This window comes from Sitophilus oryzae, unplaced genomic scaffold (genome assembly GCF_002938485.1).
Source record: "Sitophilus oryzae breed Bouriz unplaced genomic scaffold, Soryzae_2.0 scaffold_465_pilon_pilon, whole genome shotgun sequence".
NCBI lineage: Eukaryota > Metazoa > Arthropoda > Insecta > Coleoptera > Curculionidae > Sitophilus > Sitophilus oryzae.
Window position 1 is genome coordinate 1009052 of NW_022147046.1, and position 21043 is coordinate 1030094.

Here is a 21043-nt window from a genome sequence, read left to right on the forward strand (position 1 = left end):
AAAACGGTAAGATTAAAATGCGGTACACCTTAATCAAATTTACCTTTATTTTATTAGTAAAAACTAAAAATGTAATAATGTACAGGGTGGGTCAAATTCGACGCTTTTAAATGGAAACACCCTTTTCTATAGGAGATAGACGAAAACTAATATAGGTGTCTGGAAAACATGATGGTGAAAACAGCACATCAATATCTGTTACCGTTTCGGAGTTACGGGATGTTTCTCAAAAATGTGCATTTTTAACAAATCGCTGTAACTTTTTTGCTATGGAAAATTTTGTATTTCTGTAAAAACATTTCCAAAGCACCTTTTTACGTAGAATTTAATGGTTTAAGTATATATTTTTTAAATTGATAATTTAAGAGTTATCAACAAAAAAAATGATTTTTTATTTGGGACACCCTCTAGATTTTTAATTAACTGAAAATAATTTAAAATTACCTTTCCAAAAATATAGCACATTTGATATTTTGTTATAATCCCCTTCGAAATACAGAATTTTTAAAAGATCGCCACTTTTAACTAGTAGGCTTTGGACCCCATATTGATGATATGCTCTTAATGGAACTCGAAAACATATTTTTCCAGCAAAACGACGCACCGCCTCTGAACGCTGAAGTTATCAGCACATTTTTGCAGCCAATTTCAAGAATAATTGGATAGTAACCCAGATCCCAGCCGTTGGCCGTCGAAGCCGCCTGACTTAGTGCCCATGGATCTATTACTATGGATATATTTGCGGAAGAATAAAGGTTTCTTATTCTTCCGTATATTCTAGACAAGAATTAGAAATACTTAGCAGTTATGAGAGGGTATCTTTCACCCCCACTGAGTTAATAAATTCCGCGAGAAATGTTCAAAAACTGCCCCGTCTGTTCATAACAGAAGACGGTCGTTCGATATGTCGAACACCTGTAGCAAAATCTCATGTCTTGGTTTGCTATTTATTTTTATTGTTATTAAATATAGTTTAAATGTGTTGATGTTGGTTAAATATATTTTAAATTGTTATAAAGTTCTGCATCTCTCATAGCAAATATTATTTTCGTTGTAATTGATGCTCACAGCTAGAATTTTTCTGCATTACAGCCGATGCCGTTCAAAGCCTACTTACTTAAAGCGGGCGCATTTTTTTATATTCTATATCTCGAATAGGAATCGAGCAAAATATAAAGTGTGTTATATTTTTGGAAAGGTAATTTTAAATTCTTTTCAATAAATTAAAAATATACAGGGTGTCCCATATAAAAAATCAAAGTTTCTGTTGATAACTCTTAAATTATTAATTTTAAAAAAATTATACTAAAACCATTAAATTCTACGTAAAAAGGTGCTTTGGAAATGTTTTCATAAAAATACAAAATTTTTCATAGCAAAAAAGTTACAGCGATTTGTTAAAAATGCATATTTTTGAAAAACACCCCGTAACTCCGAAACGGTAACAGATAGCGATATGCGGTTTTCACCATCATATTTTTGACAAAAATTGCTCCAGATACCGATATTATTTTTTGTCTATCTCCTATAGAAAAGGGTGTTTCCATTTAAAAGCGTCGAATTTGACCCACCCTGTACAGGGTGTTCCATTGAAAAAATACAACTTTGATATTTTTTATGTATTTGGGACATTATATCTTGTAAAAATATTTTTAAATTGTAGTTCTAATAGTCCTTCAACGAACCCAAAACTTACAATTTGTAAAAATCTAATCGTTTAGCTACAATACTCCGTGTCGTATGTGGTGGATAACCCTGTATTAAATTGAATTAAAAAAAACCTCTTTTATTTTTGGTCTAGAGGCAATCTGTTCTTTAATTATAATTTTAGCATTGTTAAAATTATTGTTTCATTTTATATGATAGGGAAACAACAACATGATCAAACAATAATTCACTAAACAGAGATATAAACCACATAAAAGAACCATTAATATAAAACGATTTTCCTCTATTCTTAATTAACAATCCAAAAAGTATGTGCATTATGCTAGACTGTAATATCGACACAAAACCCTTTAGTTTCTCATTAGAGGCAAGGGTTAAATAGCCAATAAACTATGCATTATGGTAGTAGGAGGCCTTATAAAGTATGCGCCCATCAATCCCGAGGCATCCTAAATATTCAGAGTGTCTTTTATAGAGTAGTCTCTTCTCGGTGGAGGACCCCCCTCGTCCATTTTGTTATTAAATTCGTGCCGCCTCGGGAGGAAATTTCATGATCCTAATGTTACTCTTGCCGCTCCTTACTTAGAGAAAGGTCTTTGTGTCGCAGAATATTAAATAAACAAGGAGTTTCATACAAACGAGATTTTGCGTAAGTGGGGAGACATTTTTAACTCTATTGGTAATTTATACTTTTTTATACTATATCTTTATTTTTACGATGTGTGATTTTGTTATACAGGATGTCCCAATATTCCGTGGACATAGAAGAACTACGTATTTTTGAAATCAAAATAAGTACATTTACACAATTTACCTCTATACAGAAGTTCTTTGTTTGTCCGCTAGAGACTGAATGAGATTTTGGGTGTCTATGTTTTGGTATGTGCTTTAACAATTTGAAGGGTGAAAACTACCCCCACCCCTACATAAATTTTAGTAGAAATAGTTTCCAACCCCACCGACGACAATTTTTTTTTCGTAAAATGATCCATCTAGTATTGTAGTAAAAATGTAGTAAATTTTACTACATTTTTTATCTCTTGTAGAAAAACTCTACTTCCCATAGTTTTTGAGAAAAACATTTTTGGATAATTTATTTTTCCAAAACAGACCTACAAGATATACAGGGAGTTCTAATATTTCGTGGATATAGAACAACTACATAGTTTTTGGATCAAAATAAGTTAATTGCACATAATTTTCCTTTATACAAAGTTGCTTCGTTTGTCCGTTAGAAAAATATTAAATTTCTTAAGCTTCTTTATGAAACTTACTGTCAAATATGATTTGTGATACTAATATAAAATTCCATATTTTCGCCAACTAGATTATTATTAGAACACAATAGATTTTATGCGCTTCCACAGCTTGATGTGACAAAAAACATTTTTTATAAGTCAGCTTTGGAAAAATATTTTTTTCCTCAAAAAGTATGCACGGTGGCGTTTTTTTACAAGAGACTAAAAATGTAGTAAATACTAGAGGGATCATTTTACGAAAAGAAAATTGGCCATCGGTGGAGTCGGAAAATATTTATACTAAAATTTATATAGGGGTGGGGATGGTTTTGACCCTTCCCGTACTTTTTCTGGATTTTTGTGAAAGCAAAATGTTAAAGCACCTACAAAAACATAGACACTTAAAATCTCATTCAGTCTCTAGCGGATACTAGACTATTATAAATTAACATATTTTTTTCCTGCCAAACTATTTAATAATAATAATAATAATAATAATAATGCGCCTCCTAAATTCCAACCCAACGTCCACGTCGTAGGAGGTGGAAAACGGCTTAGCCGGCCAACTGGGCTCTGGTACCGCTATGTGGGTTAGCAACCCATATAGTGTGAAATATTGCTCCAAAAAATGTAAGAAGCAATCGAGGCGGGGCAGGAGGGCAAGCTGCTCCTGTTCGGAACCGTCGTGATGATCAGCTTGCAACAGATGACGACCCAGCACCGAATAATGGACTAGAACCCGCTAGAAGTGTTTTGCAGGACATACGCCCTACAACCACCCTAGCAGGTAAAGCACGACAGAGGATGAAATGGACCGACGAAATTAACAAAAACCTACTCCTCTGTTACTTCACCGTTACTAATCTCCAACAAAATACAACAGGATATAGAAGTCAGTTATATCAGGCCTTTATGAACATCTATCCAGAACTTAGGGAAATGATCACAGAACAAAGACTATCAGACCAAATTCGAGTCATAATACGAAACAACAGAATATCTCCAACAGAAAGAGAAACTATAAGAAGACAAGCGGCCGAAGCCATACAAAATGAAGACGAACCACAAGCACAACAATCAGCTTCACCTACATCACACCCACAAACAATCACACCAGAAACACCCGAAACACATACCATGCTGACTAACACCCAAAGTTCATCAGCAGAGTCGTCGATAAGACACACCCAACACGAAACATTAATCCCGCCAACAGACACATGCAAACCATCTAATCAAATTGATGAAACATTTAATGAACTATACGCCCAATACCAGGGAGCAAACCCATCATCCAGACCTTTCATTACCAGACCACAAAACACACAAAATATCAAAAACACCATTGCAATAATTAATAACATCATAGGAAAAAGGATTGAGGAATCAAACAGCTGCCTAGACATTGAAGAAATTCTCACGCTCGTATACTGTGGAGCAGCAACAACTATGCGAACCCACGAACAGAAGAATAAAAACAACGACTTAACTAAAACTAAAGCAGCAATACCCCCATGGCAGCATCGGCTCCAGAAAAAGATAGCCACACTGAGGAAAGAAATTGGAGTCATCACACAACATTTGAAAGGAAACCTAAAAAAGAGACCCCCGCAAAACATATTACCAGATATCAGCTCAGAAGAATCAGTAGTAGAAATATTAGATACTAAAAAACAACAACTACAGGCACAAGCAAAAAGACTAAAACGATACAAGAAGAGCCACCAAAGAAAACAAGAAAACAAACTTTTTAACACAAATGAAAAAAGGTTCTACAGATCTCTCGAAACAACGGAACAGCAAATAAACAATCCACCATCAATTACAGAAGTAAAAACTTCTGGGAAAATATCTGGTCACAAGCAGTAGAACACAACAGAGAAGCTCAATGGATAACAGAAGAAGAAAACAAGCAGATAAATACAACAGCCATGCCAAATGTAACAATCACCTTAGAAGACATCAAAGCTGCCATATCCAAGACACACAACTGGAAAGCACCTGGAGACTACAAAATACAGAACTACTGGCTAAAATCATTCACAAGCATCCACAAACCACTAACGAATATATTACAAAATTTTGTACAAGGAACGGAAGCCATCCCCTCTTTTTTAACTCAGGGAGTTACCTACCTTAAACCCAAAGGCACGGACACTTCACCCCATCTAAGTACAGCCCTATAACATGTTTATCAACAACCTATAAATTACTAACGGCAATAATAACAACAAAGATCAACACTCACCAGCAGAATAATAACATCATATCAGAAGAGCAGAAAGGATGCTGTCAGGGATCTAGGGGCTGCAAGGAGCAACTGGTGATAGATGCAGAAATACACACTCAAGCCAAATTAAAACGTAAGTCTCTACATTTTGCATACATAGATTATCAGAAAGCTTTCGACACCGTCCCACACTCCTGGTTCATACAAGTTCTACAAATATACAAAATCCACCCTCAAATCATACAACTTCTGCAGAGAATAATGGCAACATGGAAAACTACCCTAAACATCAAAATGAAAAAACAACTCATCCACACAGGACCAATTCAAATTAATAGAGGAATTTTTCAGGGTGACTCCCTCAGTGCACTCTGGTTCTGTATTGCGCTCAACCCCCTATCGAACCTACTCAACAAAACGCCCCAAGATGCTTATAAAATATCCTCACTCACACATTCATCTACCATCTCGCACCAGCTATATATGGATGACCTAAAGCTTTATGCAGCAACCAGAAAACAACTCAACAACCTTCTCAATATTACAGAAACATACAGTGAAGACATCCAAATGAAACTAGGAACAGATAAATGTAAAATAAACAGCATTATAAATGGAAAACACTCGATACAGGAAGAATACATTCTACAAGACTCAAATATCATACAGAATATGGAAATGGATGAGACATACAAATACCTCGGATACCTACAAAAAACAGGATTAGAGCATGCCAACATAAAACAGCAACTAAAAAGCAAATACAAAAACAGAATAAAACAAATACTCAAAACAGAACTGTCCGGTCGAAACAAAGTGAAAGCAATAAATACCTATGCAGCGTCCGTCCTGACGTATTCATTTGGCGTTATAAAATGGAGTGACACAGAATTAGAAGAACTAAACAGGTTAACAAGAACAACATGTAACAAGTACCGAATACACCATATACACGCGGCAACAGAAAGATTTACACTAAAAAGAAAAGAAGGAGGAAGGGGATTCATGGATCTAAAGAACATGAACTACAAGCAAATACACACACTCAGAGAATATTTCAGAGAGAAAGCAGTTACCAGCCCACTACACCGAAGCATTGTTAACCTAACAACATCAGGTACACCGTTACAATTCAACAATGAAGCATTCATACCAGTTGATGCAATTACAACAACAAACACTAAAATTGAAAAATGGAAATCCAAAGCCCTACATGGAAAACATGCAAACCAACTAACACACCACACATTGACATAGCAGCATCCAATGCATAGCTTACTCATGGTAACCTGTTTGGAGAAACCGAGGGTTTCATAATAGCAATCCAGGACCAGATCATCGCCACACGTAATTACCAGAAATACATAATCAAAGACCCCAAAACACCTACAGACAAATGCAGACTATGTCACACACAAACCGAAACAATAGAACACATAACCGGGGGATGCCCTATACTTGCTTCCAGACAATATACCCAAAGACACGACGATGTTTGCAGAATAATCCATCAGGAAATAGCAAAGAAATATTCACTCATCTGCTACCATACACCATACTACAAATATCAAGCAGCTAACGTTCTAGAAAATAAGACAGCCAAGCTCTACTGGAACCGGGATATAATCACAGACAAAACCACACCACACAACAAACCGACATCACGCTCATCCACAAACCCAACCAAAACGACATACTTAATAGAGATATCCATACCAAATTCACAAAATGTCAAGAAGAAACACACTGAAAAAATTGAAAAATATATACCTCTAGCAGAAGAAATAAGGCAGATGTGGCACCAGGACATTGTAAAAATTATACCAATAATAGTGTCATCAACAGGACTGATCCCAAGATCATTACATGATAGTCTGAAAGGCCTTGAACTTCCACCAAAACTTTATATACCCATTCAAAAAACAGTTATCCTCCACACATGTAATATTACACGACAAGTCTTAAATACACAGTAAAAAGCGTTGACGCTTGACTTAAGTCCGCGACTACGTTAAATACCGGAAAGCCCGAGATTCAAGAACATAATAATGCCTTTATTTCCAAAAAAAAAGTAAAATAAAATACAGTTAATTATTAATACATTAAAATAGTAAGAAATCATAGAAATTAAATAATCACACCATCAGAATATATATATATATATATATATATATATATATATATATATATATATATATATATATATATATATATATATATATATATATATATATATATATATATATATATATATATATATAATATATATATATATATATATATATATATATATATATATATATATATACATATAAATAATCAAAACCCAATTTTGGAGTGGAGCGAAATTCAGAAGCATAATGCTTCTGCTCTTCCATTTAACTCCGAATGCATCCGAATGAAGTACAAAAAAAAATAGTAAAAGGTGAAAAAGATTAAAATATGTCATATGAAAAATGAACAATAAAAACATAATAATAATAATAAGCAAAACAAATCAATAAAAAAAAACAGTGAAAAAAAAACTCAATTTCAAAGAAAAAAAAGTTTCAGTTAGATAAAGAAAAAAAAGACCTTTTTTTTTCTTTATCTAAAAAAGACCTTTTTTTTCTTTATCTAACTGACCAAAAGATTTTCATAAAGCCATCGACGGGTATGCATCTTAAATGTATGAATATTTAGAGTTTTTAGGTTTGAAGGTAATTCATTATATAATTTCACAATACAATAACTGAACGAACCTTCAAAAAGAGAGGTCTTATGGTAGGGAATTGTAAGAGTGTCCTTTGCTCTAATATTAACACTATGCGCATTCTCTCTAAGTTGAATCTTTTCAAACAGGTAAGTTGGTTCTTGGGTAGTAATAATAAAATGATACAGACTCAGTGTGCCCAAGCGATGCCTATTCTTCATACTAAGCCACTCCAATTCTCGAAGTTTATGCGAAACATGGTCAAATTTTCTTAGATTAAAAATATATCTCAAACATGTATTGCATGTATTGCACTTTTTGTATTCGATACACTTCATGAGTGTTTAAGCCTTGCGAATACAATGGAGCACAATGAGAAAAATGCGACAAAACTAGGGCATTACACAAGTTAGCCTTGAGCTTATGGCTCAGATAATAACGGTGAGGATACAGTCGTCTCAAACCAGCATATGATCTTTGAATGCAGGACGATACATGCCTGCTATAGGCAAAGGATCTGTCTATTATAACTCCCAGATTTTTTGCCTGTTCGACCACAGGCAGTATGGCACCATTAATTGATAACCTAACCTCGCCGAGGAGATCCTGATAATGATTTCCGCCTGCAAACAACATCACCTTTATTTTTGAGGGTTTAATATTAAGTCATATTTAATGGATTCAAGATATATGTTATGTAAGTCTAAATTAATTTTATTAAGAGCAAGGCCAAAATCAGTCTTAGCAAAAGACGCATATATCTGCGTATCATCAGCATAAGCGTGTATGGGAATACCGGACTACATTTGTTATTTGCGAAGTATAAATACAAAACATAAGCATATTTTAAGTAGTGCACAAGTAACTATTTGCACAATTAAAAAAAAGTAATAAAAAAATAAAATATTACTTAAGCTGAAACAACAAAAAAAAAATATACATATGCATAATAATAATAATATTGGAATTCATTTATACAAGGTGTTCCAGAAATAAATAAGTGCAAGTATTTTAACTGGTAGTATAGTTTAACCCCAGAAACACACCTATGAGGTTTTTTTCGCAAACATTTTTTTTTGAAAATTCGAAATTTTTTGGAATTTCTTTTAGTTTTTGGTTAAAAACATAATTTCTTGATAATATGGCTACATAGGTAGTAGATTAAATGTACAAGAAAGAAAATCCAGAAAATATCCAGTTGGTTCTCAAAATTTGAACAAAAAGTAATTTTTTTTGGAAATTTTCAAAGTAACATAACTATGTTATTTTCGATTTATTTGAAAAACGATAAAGAGAAAATATGTTTCTTTTATCGAGATCTACCACCCCTTAAAATACTTGCACTTTTATTTCATGGACACCCTGTATATACATCAATAAACAGTCAAATGCATAACTTATTTGTATATGACACGCAAATACATACGTTACACGTTTTACATTACAACAGCGACATCAAATTCGTCATACCAAATTTTATTTTAAGTAGTGAAAAACAAGTAATATTATAAGTATTCAAGACCTTTTTTATTATTATAATCATTATAATAATTCGTATACCGGGTGCGTCTCAAAAGTGGTTCACCTCTACATCTTTTTTATTTTTTCACTTATAATATCACAAGAGCTTAAATTATTTTCGGAAATTTTTTTGACGGCACGAATATTTTGAAAATTATCCCGAGTCGAAGACGAGGGATAATTTTCCTAAAATATTCGTGCCCGAAAGAAAATTTCCAGGAATAATTTAAGCTTGCGTGGTATTCGGTAAGAAAATTTCACACCTAAATTTGAAAAAAATATTAATCCAACATGACATTTTAAAATAATTTCAATTTGTTAATAATATTAACAAATATTATTATATTTTTAATTAGTTACATCAAATGCTAAAACTCAAATGGGTAATATTTCAATATATAGACATTGTAGTTCATTCACATTATGATTGTAGATCTTATGTTTACCTTTTCAACTGTCAAAAAATTTCCACTAAAGTTTCGTGGCGCCTCGAAAAAATTTCCGGAAATTTTTTCAGTTGCCATGGTAACTAGTCAACATTAAAGCATGTTATTGGTTGAAAAGTAGAGGTGTGAAATTTTCAGTTAAAAAAAAGAGATTTGGTATGTTAGTATATGACATAAATTAGGATTGATTGACGTATTCAATTGTTTACGGTCACTTTCTGCTTTAACGGAAACTTTTGATATTTAAATAGCACCCTCGGCATTTTTTACTTTATTCGATAGAAAATAACACTTTGAGTAGAATGACTTATCATATGTCAACTTTTGACATTTTCGCATACGGTTGATTTGTAATTGTAACCTGCGATTCATAACGACAATTTGACTCGGAATACCAAGTGTGTGGTATCAAATTATTCGTAAAAAATGCTTTTTCCAAATATGCTAATGAGCCACCCTGGTTCCATTTGAAAAAATTGAGATATCATTAAAAATACGATTTGAGCATTTTCTAACTGGCCAGGAGAAGATACTATATAAAAACATTCAAACAACAAAGATAGTTTTCAAGGCTCCTGTTCCAACAGGAGCCTTGGAAAAATATATTTGTTCCAAGGCTCGTTGATTAAGAATTAGTGTTTTTAATACAGCTATGGCACTCTAGATTGAAATTTAAAATACGATTTTTTATTAAGAGAGAATGTCAAAAGTTGACATATGATATGTCATTCTATTCAGAATGTCATTTTCTATCGAATAAAGTAAAAAAAATCTATTGTTCCATTTAAAAATCAAAAGTTGTAGTCATTTCTGCTGAAACAGGAAGTTACCAAAAACTATTGAATACGAATCAATACTAAAACAATCCTAAATTATATCATATACTAACATACCAAATCTCGTTTTTTATCTGAAAAAATAAAAGTTATAGGGATGAGCCACTTTTGAGACGCACCCGGTATATAATATTGTGAACGGATAACAAATATATAATTTTCATACATACCTAATTCTTTTTCAGAAAAAAATAATATTTATAAATTTTCAAAAATATTTGTTTTATTTTTATTACTGTAGAAAACTTAGCATAATTTTATTTTACAGATTTGTTCGTGAAGCTACCGGATTCAATGTTGACATGCGAATAGGCATTCATACTGGAAATGTCCTTTGTGGGGTTTTGGGATTGAGAAAATGGCAGTTCGACGTGTGGAGCGACGACGTTACTTTAGCCAATCACATGGAGAGCGGAGGTATAGCAGGGTAAGTTTATTTAATAGATACCAACAGTAATATAAGGATAATATTTTCCATAATATACAACTAATCTACATGAATGGCGTCAAACTATTAAAGCATCTTGTTCATCAAAATATTGAGAACTGTTTAAATTTTAGTCAATTAAGCTTCATTCAGCACCTCGCAATTAGTGGAATAAATTAGTGGTTTCAATTAGCCTAGAAGTTTGTTCCTCTAATTTCAATGTAAGCATTTAGAACGTCTAAACTAGTGGTAGTCATTTTCAATTAGCACGAAAAGTTAACAAACTTTTAACTTTTCCATTAATTATACTTCAAAATTTGCGGGAAATGTCATTTTGACCTTTGATTATCTTTCACCGAGAGAAATTATGGTTAGAAATCAAAAGTTTACTGTTTTATAAGCTAAATACTTGGCTTTCTCTGTGGATACCTACAACTGACAACCGCAAGCTGTTGCTAGCATGTTGCTAGGATATTCTATTAATTTTAATTATGTTTTTAGGGTGGCTGCAACGACGTCCCGTCATCCTGCTGTTAAAACATGACAGTTGGTTTTCACATATAAAAATTGTTTTGTTTTAACCGCAGGATTACGGGACGTCGTTGCAGCCACCCTTAGATATTGTGAATGATCGTAAACCATAGATAAATGAAACAAGTTTAGATTGGAAAGTGCCCATAAGGGCAATGTAAATACTATTTGGTGCTATTCTTGCAAAGATCGCGACCCAAAGCTTTTGATATTCTTAAATTTATTATTATTATCTTTTAATTTTATAAATAAAATACAGTGTGTTGCGTACAAGAAACTTTATTTTATATAAAGACATGTATGAAATACCTATGTTGTATGTAAAATCGTTCTTACTGGGGACACTCGTCCACAGGACATCTGTACATAAGATAATGTCTGTACATAAGGCACTACCCGTACCTTGGACACAGTCCGTACCTTGGACACAGTCCGTACCTTGGACACAGTCCGTACCTTGGACACAGTCCGTACCTTGGAAATAGTCCGTACCTTGGACCCTAGAAATATGAAACTCTTGTTTAAAACCAAACAAGGTCTAATAAACAAAATAAACCTACCTCGAAATACTTCCGAGGGCTCAATAAATAATAAACAACATGTCCTTTCTTCCATGTGACATTCTGGAGGACAAAAGAAAAGGGATGCCAACGTGCCAGCAAAACACAAATACAAGTTGGGACATCCGTAACTCTACCCTAAAAATATTCAATAATAATATCGAATCTATAAAAGGTAATAACTCATCTTTACCTGTAGCCTCGAAATAGCAGCTGATTCAAATTATACAGCAAGACTTAAATAATCACCATTTCCAAAAGCTGGGATACAACAGAGCGTCAAAACAAAGTGAGGTTAAGCACGGAGACAGTTGACAGAAGCGATGTTGACAGCGCCTCCTCAGAGCAATAACAGGGTTGTGTCGAGTGATAACAGGGTTGGCGACTAGGGAACGTAAAAATTACGCGTCAAATAAACTATCCGGCCTGAGCGAGAGGGAATCCGGTGATGATAGGCCCAGACATCATATATTATATATAAAAAAGACATGTAACGAACTAAAAACGTTACAAAACATTGGAAACCGACGCACAGTGATGGAAAATGCAATTCTACGGTTCCAAAAATATTTATGTTATGTAAGTGTTTTTTTCGGCTTTATAAATCAAGGTATAAGCTAATAAACTTTTACAAATGATGTTGCAAAAGTTTTTTTTTAATAATAACTATAGATATGACTATAGAGTGCCTTTATTGTTTATTTATTTTCACAGTGGGAATCTCTTAGAAAAATCAATGTTCTTTTTTTCGAAAAAACGCTCGGACACGTCGATTATTGATTTTGTTGATGCAATTTTTGAATAATGCCATGAAGCTATTTTTATGATGATATTTTAATGTATACAGGGTGTCCCAAAAATTGAGTTATGCCAGATAACTTCTTTGTTTTAATGGAAACACCTATATTTGTTATTTTATTTGTGGATTTTATGTCAAATTCTAGACGTATTTTATGTTATATACCTATCTTCAACTGTATTTAAGCTGCAAATAACTGAAAATCGACATTTCACCCTCTTTGTCTACCTATACAGTGTCTACCATAATGTTGGCTACATATGGTATTTTTTTTAATTTATAGGATATGCGAAAATTTTGTATGGGGGATCGCTCCTGCAGGTTTAGCAACTTTAAAAGTCATTATGACATCAGTCACGTTATCACTGTCATGGCGGCAAATTAAAAAAAACGCTATGATAACCCGAAAAGTGGGGTTAGATGGCAAAATATCGAAAAAAGTTATTCGAAAAAAGTGTTTAAAATGATATTTTAAGGCTATCTACAAAATTTGCGACAATTATATAAAGTGGAAAATGCATATTTTTAGCCCTGGCTCCAAGCCTGGTTCATCTATGAAAATGTTTTATATGGAATTTATTACAGGATTGGCTGAAGTAACTTGATATTCAGAGTATAGCATGCACCACTGAATTATTGGAAACCTGAAAAACTGTCAAGAAACACGGCATTGCTACAAAAAATTACCGTTTCGAAATCGACTTTTCTGATTTTATCCTCTGGAAATGACTTCAATGTGAAATTTTGAATTGTTTTACTTTTACACATTGAATATCAAGTTACTTGAGCTAATCCAGCAATAAAATCCGTATAAAAATATTTTATAGAAGAGCCAGGACTCAAAATATGCCTTTTTCTACTTTTTCTTATTTCCGCTCCAAATTTTGCAGGTAGCCTTAAAATATCATTCGAAACATTTTTTTCAAATAACTTTTTTCCATATTTTGCCATCTAACCCCACTTTTCGCATTTGCATAGCGGTTTTTTTTAATTTGTCGCCATGATAGTGATCACGTGACTGATGTCATAATGACTTTTTAGGTTATTAAACATGCAGGAGCGATCCACCAAACAAAATTTTCGGAAATCCTATAAATATTTTTTTTTCCCATATGTAGCCAACATTATGGTGGACACTGTATACTAAATGAGAAGGGGCGCTTGGTGGCAAAAGTTTCTGTTTTTCTTTAGAAGGAAAAAATGTAGAGAACAAAATGATGTTAGTATTTCGAAGTCGTAACAAGGCACAAAAAAGTTCTACCTTGTTATGCAACAACGTTTTCGCATTATTCTTTAATTTATAATGTACACTTTAATTGAGCGTCCTAAAATATCTTTCATACTAAACATCATAATTTTACGTAAAACACAAATTACATATCTCAGAAATATGCAGCATGTATTTGAGAAATCAAAACACACAAACATTAATTTAACGAAACGATTAAGACTGCAATCGAAACAGAGATCAGAATTTCTCGAAACGGCGTATTAACTGCTTCGACTTTCGATCAACGTGGAGCAATTGTTTCTTAGCCAGGGCGACTGGGATTTGTGTAGCACTGTTTATTAGCTTTCTTTGAAGGATAATATATCATTTTGTAAAAGATTTAAGTCAACAAGAAATTTGAATTTTGGAACTTCAGAAATCCATTTTCTATCACTGTGCGACGTTATGCTACGATCCACGATGGTTTTTGCAGTTCACAGTTCACAGCACAGCTTTTTAAGTTTTTAATGCCACTTTTCCACAATTATCACGGGTTTGAGTAAATAAAATTTAAATTAAACTCACAAGATAGCAATAATTACTTTGAAAATGGACGCTTTAAACACGTTTCGGTATTTTTTCAATGAGAGCGGTTTAAATTATGAAAGATTTTCTAATTTTTGAAGATTCTGTCTTTGACAAGAGAAAATTATTTCTGTTTTTGTTTGCGGTTGATCTTTTCAACCGCTATAGCAGCACCAGATCGCGTATAACGGTCGCAACTCAAAACAATTATATATTTTGACGGGCATTCCAATCTAAATTTATTTCCTTTATCTATTATAGTTAAATGAAATAAGTTTAGATTGGAAAGTGCCCATGAGGACAATGTAAACACTATTTGACGCTATTCTTGCAACGGTCGCGACCCTAAGCTTTTGATAATTTCGGATCGGTTCGGCTTTTTCCGGAATTATGTCGCCAAATATTATTTATTCAAATTTATTATTATTTTATTTTAATTTTATAATTAAAATACAGTGTGTTGCATACAAGAAACTTTATGAATGAAGCTGAATGAAGCTTTACTACATTATGTACAGGGTGGGTCAAATTCGACGCTTTTAAATGGAAACACCCTTTTCTATAGGAGATAGACGAAAACTAATATCGGTGTCTGGAGCTCAATTTTCATCAAAAACATGATGGTGAAAACCGCACATCAATATCTGTTACCGTTTCGGAGTTACGGGGTGTTTTTCAAAGATGTGCATTTTTAACAAATCGCTGTAATTTTTTTGCTATGGAAAATTTTTATTTCTATGAAAACATTTCCAAAGCACCTTTTTTTTTACCTGCACCATTAAATTTCCCTACGTAGAATTTAATGTAAGTATAATTTTTTTTAAAATTAATAATTTAAGAGTTATCAACAGAAAAATTGATTTATTATTTGGGACACCCTCTATATTTGTAATTAACTGAAAAGAATTTAAAATTACCTTTCCAAAAATATAGCGCACTTGATATTTTGTTATAATCCCCTTCGAAATACAGAGTTTTTAAAAGTTAGCCACTTTTAACTAGTAGGCTTTGGACCCCTTATTGATGATATGCCCTTAATGGAACTCGAAAACATATTTTGCCAGCAAGACGACGCACCGCCTCTGAACGCTGAAGTTATCAGCAAATTTTTGAAGCCAATTTCAAGAATAATTGAATAGTTAACCAAGATCCCAGCCGTTGGCCGTCGAGGCCGCCTGACTTAGTGCCCATGGATCTAATCCTATGGATATATTTACGGAAGAATAAAGGTTTCATATTCTTCCGTATAATCTAGACAAGAATTAGAAATACTTAACAGTTATGAGAGGGTATCTTTCACCCCCACTGAGTTAATGAATTCCGCGAGAAATGTTCAAAAACTGCCCCGTCTGTCCATAACAGAAGACGGTTGATATGTCGATCACCTGTAGCAAAATCTCATGTCTTGGTTTGCTATTTATTTTTATTGTTATTAGATATAGTTTATGTGTGTTGATGTTGGTTAAATATATTTTAAATTGCTATAAAATTCTGCATCTCTCAATAGCAAATATTATTTTCGTTTTAATTGATGCTCACAGCTAGAATATTTTTGCATTACAGCCGGTGCCGTTCAAAGCCTACTTATTTAAAGCGGGCGAATTTTTATATACTCTATATCTCGAAGAGGAATCGAGCAAAATATCAAGTTTGTTATATTTTTGGAAAGGTAATTTTAAATTATTTTCAATAAATTAAAAATATACAAGGTGTCCCATATAAAAAATCAAATTTTCTGTTGATAATTCTTAAATTATTAATTTAAAAAAAAAATATACTTAAACCATTAAATTCTACGTAAAAGATTGCTTTAGAAATCTTTCATAAAGATACAAATTTTCCATAGCAAAAAAGTTGCAGCGATTTGTTAAAAATGCATATTTTTGAAAAACACCCCGTAACTCCGAAACGGTAACAGATATCGATATGCGGTTTTCACCATCATATTTTTGACAAAAATTGAGCTCCAGACACCGATATTAGTTTTTGTCTATCTCCTATAGAAAAGGGTGTTTCCATTTAAAAGCGTCGAATTTGACCCATCCTGTACAAGAATACTAAGTTTTTATTTGCTTTTCTTTCTTTTCACCTTCTTTCAAAACTCACGAGTCGTCCTTATTAAATATTAAGAAAAACACGAAATGGAAATTGCTTTTCTGCGGGTTGTCCGTTTTCCATCTCGCTTTATCATATTTTTGAAATTTGGATTGTTTCGATTTCGTTTTGCGATCGCCCCGGGCTACGTTGTGCAGTTGCTTTACCCATTTCCTTCGCATTTCCCGAATTTACAGCCACTGTGTTCCAGTTACAACGTTATTAAAAACTTAAAACGGTTTTTGGCCTTTGAAAAATACCAACTAGCGATATTCAGCTTCAATTTATATATGATTTTTGGTTTATTATATGTTTATAAAGTTAATTAACATGAATATTAATTTTTAGCTGACCATACCAACAGGTATGATGGTAGGCTATTAAAATCGGCAAAAAAAGTTTTTTTTTTCACTCAAAATGAGTTATTTGGGTCATAAATGACCTAAATACAAAATATTTTCATGGTGTCTGTCTGTCTGTCTGTCCGTCTGTCCGTCTGAAACACGATAACTCAAAAACCGCTACACCGATTTTAACCAAATTTGGCACAAAAATACTGTGGCACCCGAGAATCTGGCTATTCGTTTTTGGTGGGGGTGGAGGGTTGGTAAAGGGGTATGGGAGGGGGTTAAAAATTTAAAAAAATCGTAACTCCAAAATTACAGTAACTAGCGAAACGCGGTTTTCAATTTAAGATTAGGAATAATATTTGCAACAAAATTTGTAATAACATCAAAATCAGTCAAAGTCGCAATTTTTGAGATAAAAAATTGGTCCCGGGAGGCACGTATAGCCGCCCATACTAAAATATGTTAATATCTCGAAAACTGCGACTTTGACTGATTTTGATGTTATTACAAACTAGGTTTTTTCCGCGACTACGTTCGCGTTACACCTCGAATAGTTCATGCATTGATTTAAATGATTTACTTTGTATATAGAGCTAGTGAGCTTTATAAATGCCCTATTTAAACTATGTTTTTAAGAGTTTTAGAGCTACTCGTATTTCATATGAAAGTTATCAATTGTCGATTTTCTGGGTATTATACAGGGCAAGTCTTGAATAAGTGCAAATATTTTCAGAGCTTGTAGATCTCGATAAAAAACCATATTTTCTCTTTACCGTTTTTCAAATAACTCCAAAATAACTGAGTTATTTTACTTTAAAAATTTACAAAAAAAATATTTTTTGCTTAAATTTTGAGAACAACTGCAGCTTTTAACTAAAAACTAAAAAAAATCCAAAAGGTTTTTCAAAAAATTCCAAATTTCCAAAAAAAAATTCGCGAAAAAACTCATAATCGTGTTTTGTATCTGGGGTCAAATATACCTACTACCGCTAAGAATAATTGCACTTATTTAAGACTCGCTCGACAAAAAATCGATATTGTTATTTTTGACTTATTACATATTTTTTACTTAAAATTTATTAAAAGCCGTCAATATTCCAATTTCAAGAGCATTTTTATTCTCTTTAAATATTATTATGTACTTAAGAAAATTCGAAAATTTTAAAACCGTTTTTATTTTTTCATCGCCTGTATATGACTTTATGACACACTTTGTATACCAAAATAAAACTTTTGATTAGAGCCGTCTGAAATAAAAAAATCTTAATAATTCTAGAAGCTATCGAAATCAAAGTATTTCAAAGAAGTTCAATTTTGGCCACAAAATGTTTTTGAAATCTTGCTTTTTTAACACTTTTTTCAATTTTTCTAACTACTTCCATTGACTGAAACTAATTATGTATGGTTGGATAGAGGGTGGATGGCGATGTTCCAGGGCGGTTTTTTATTCTTTTTATATATAGATTATTTTCGAAATCGAACCAAAGTCAATTTCAAAGAAATTTTGCAAAATCTGAAAAAATAAAATCTCTCCAAAATAATAAATAGTGAAATGATTATTTACCCTCTATAGATAGAACCCCTACCTATGGTCCCATATAAACTGTATTACTAAAATAAATAGTTTCGAAATATGAAGTTTTCAAATGAATATTTGAAATTTTCAATTGTCGCTTTACTTAATATACTCCCTTGATATTTTTTTTATATTTCAACTCTTTTTTTGGTTTATTAAGAGCACTAATACTCCATTTATAGTTATTTTTATTCCTTGAAGGATAATTGAAGAAGAAATATAGAAGTTTATATTACTGATGTGTCACAAAATAAACCCTTGTATAAAATTTTATACTGCTAGATGTTATAGTAATGCATTTTCGTACAGCAAACTTTCATTCCCTATTCTACTCCCTAAGATTATAAATTTCATAAAATCGCTTTATCCAAATAATTAACTCATGTCTTTTAAATGATCCTTTGTGCCAATTTTTATGTGTATAATCCAGAGGTCACCAAGTTTTATATAAATTTTTACCAACTTTACCCATTTGGTTGATGAATTTAAAAAATCTCTTCTAATTCTTTTTGTAGGATTTCATTCTTCTAGACCACATAGTAAGGAATTTTCATACAACAAATTGTTCCGACATAATTTTACTCTCTAAGAGGATGAATTTCCTAAAATCGCTTTCTAATTCACTAATGTCGTTTAAACGAACCTTTGTTCTAATATTTATGTATCTAAAGCTGGCTGTATGAACTGATCCCTAAATTATCTAAAAACTTGATATATAATCTAACTGACAAACCACTGACAATGACAAATAATTTATTTCTGGAGGTATTGTGTGTAGGTGTTTTTCAGGTATGTTTTAATATTTAGTCGAGTTACGATTTTTTAAAATTGTTAACCCCCTCCCATACCCCCTTACCAACCCCCCACCCCCACCAAAAACTAATAGCCAGATTCTCGGGTGCCACAGTAATTTTGTGCCAAATTTGGTTAAAATCGGTTCAGCGGTTTTTGAGTTATCGTGTTACAGACGGCAGACAGACAGACAGACAGACAGACACCACGAACATATTTTGTATTTAGGTCATTTATGACCCAAATAACTCATTTTGAGTGAAATTAAAAAAACTTTTTTTTGCCGATCCTAATAGCCTACCATACCTATTGGTATGGTCGGCTAAAAATGATATCAAGTATGGGCTGTGCCTCCCGGCGCCAATTTTTTAGTATAAAAATACAGAGTAGGGTTTCCGGAACGGGAGCTGTTTTTTAGAACTTTTCAGTTCTTTTGGTATTTTCGGTAGTAGCTAATTTTTCTTCAGTGAGGGTGCAGTTCGTCAATCAGCAAACAAAGCATGGTTTTCGAAAGTAAAATTGATAAAAAATTGAGTTTTTTAATGAAAATAAAATCAAATTCTTACATTAACGTCTTCTAACCGCCCCACAGTGGACAATTTTAAAGAAGTAGGTGGTAAAAATGTTTTAATAGTTTGCAATGTGGAAAAAGACTTAATTATATCTCGGACAAATGTAAAAAACTAAAATGTTAAATGATTTATTAACATTTTCAGAAAAAAAAAATATTAAATGATGTATTAAAAAAAATTGAAACCTCGTAACGATTTGATCTTCTTTATTTTTTTTTTCTTGACAGATTCATTGACGTTAAATTTAGCAGTACAAATAAGTTTCAGTTTAATGACAAGTATATAAATAAATATAATATGATTATAACTATATCATGTAACATTATCATACGAGTATAACTATAAATAATTTAAAATTTACTTTCATCAGACTCGTCTGTGCTTGCTTCGTCATCGGATAAGTGATCTACAGAAATATTAGTAAGTGGGGATGCTTTAATATCTAGGCATTTTAAAAGACTAAGTACTTCTTTGGAAAATGTTGACGTTGATTTTTGTTTTTTTTCCTGTAACTGGTTGTTAGAGGATCAGATGATATGAGAAGCATTCTAAGTAAGTCTTTATTCGTGGCAATTCTTGATATTTTTTGAGTGTTGTGCTCTCTAAATCTTCTATAGTTTTTATTTAATGCCTCATGAGCTTCTTCGGAAAGTTGCCCAATAGGCACCAAACAATTTCTTATTATATCACCTGCATGGAAGAGAATTTTATGTAAGGTGACTGGCATATAATACCACGAATAAAGACTTAGGTAGAGTTCTCTAGTTTCTTCCGCGTATTTCTCAAATTGTTCAATATTTACATCATACCCTGATGAAAGAGCCCGCAAAATGACGCTAAACCTAGTTATTATTCCTTCATCCAGACCTGTAATATCTGCACTCTTTTGTGGGCTTTGGAATAATTTTCTGGCCGT

At 32.6% G+C, this 21043-nt stretch overlaps 1 protein-coding gene across 1 annotated transcript in view; it reads left to right on the top strand.

Annotated features, from left to right (window-relative positions):
• Nucleotides 1-21043, top strand: part of LOC115885861 (adenylate cyclase type 2-like) — a 373787-nt gene that overhangs the window by 243130 nt on the left and 109614 nt on the right. The window contains exon 8 of the mRNA XM_030904883.1: nucleotides 10900-11058. Coding sequence (XP_030760743.1) covers nucleotides 10900-11058 — 159 coding nt within the window. The remainder of the gene's footprint in view (nucleotides 1-10899; nucleotides 11059-21043) is intronic.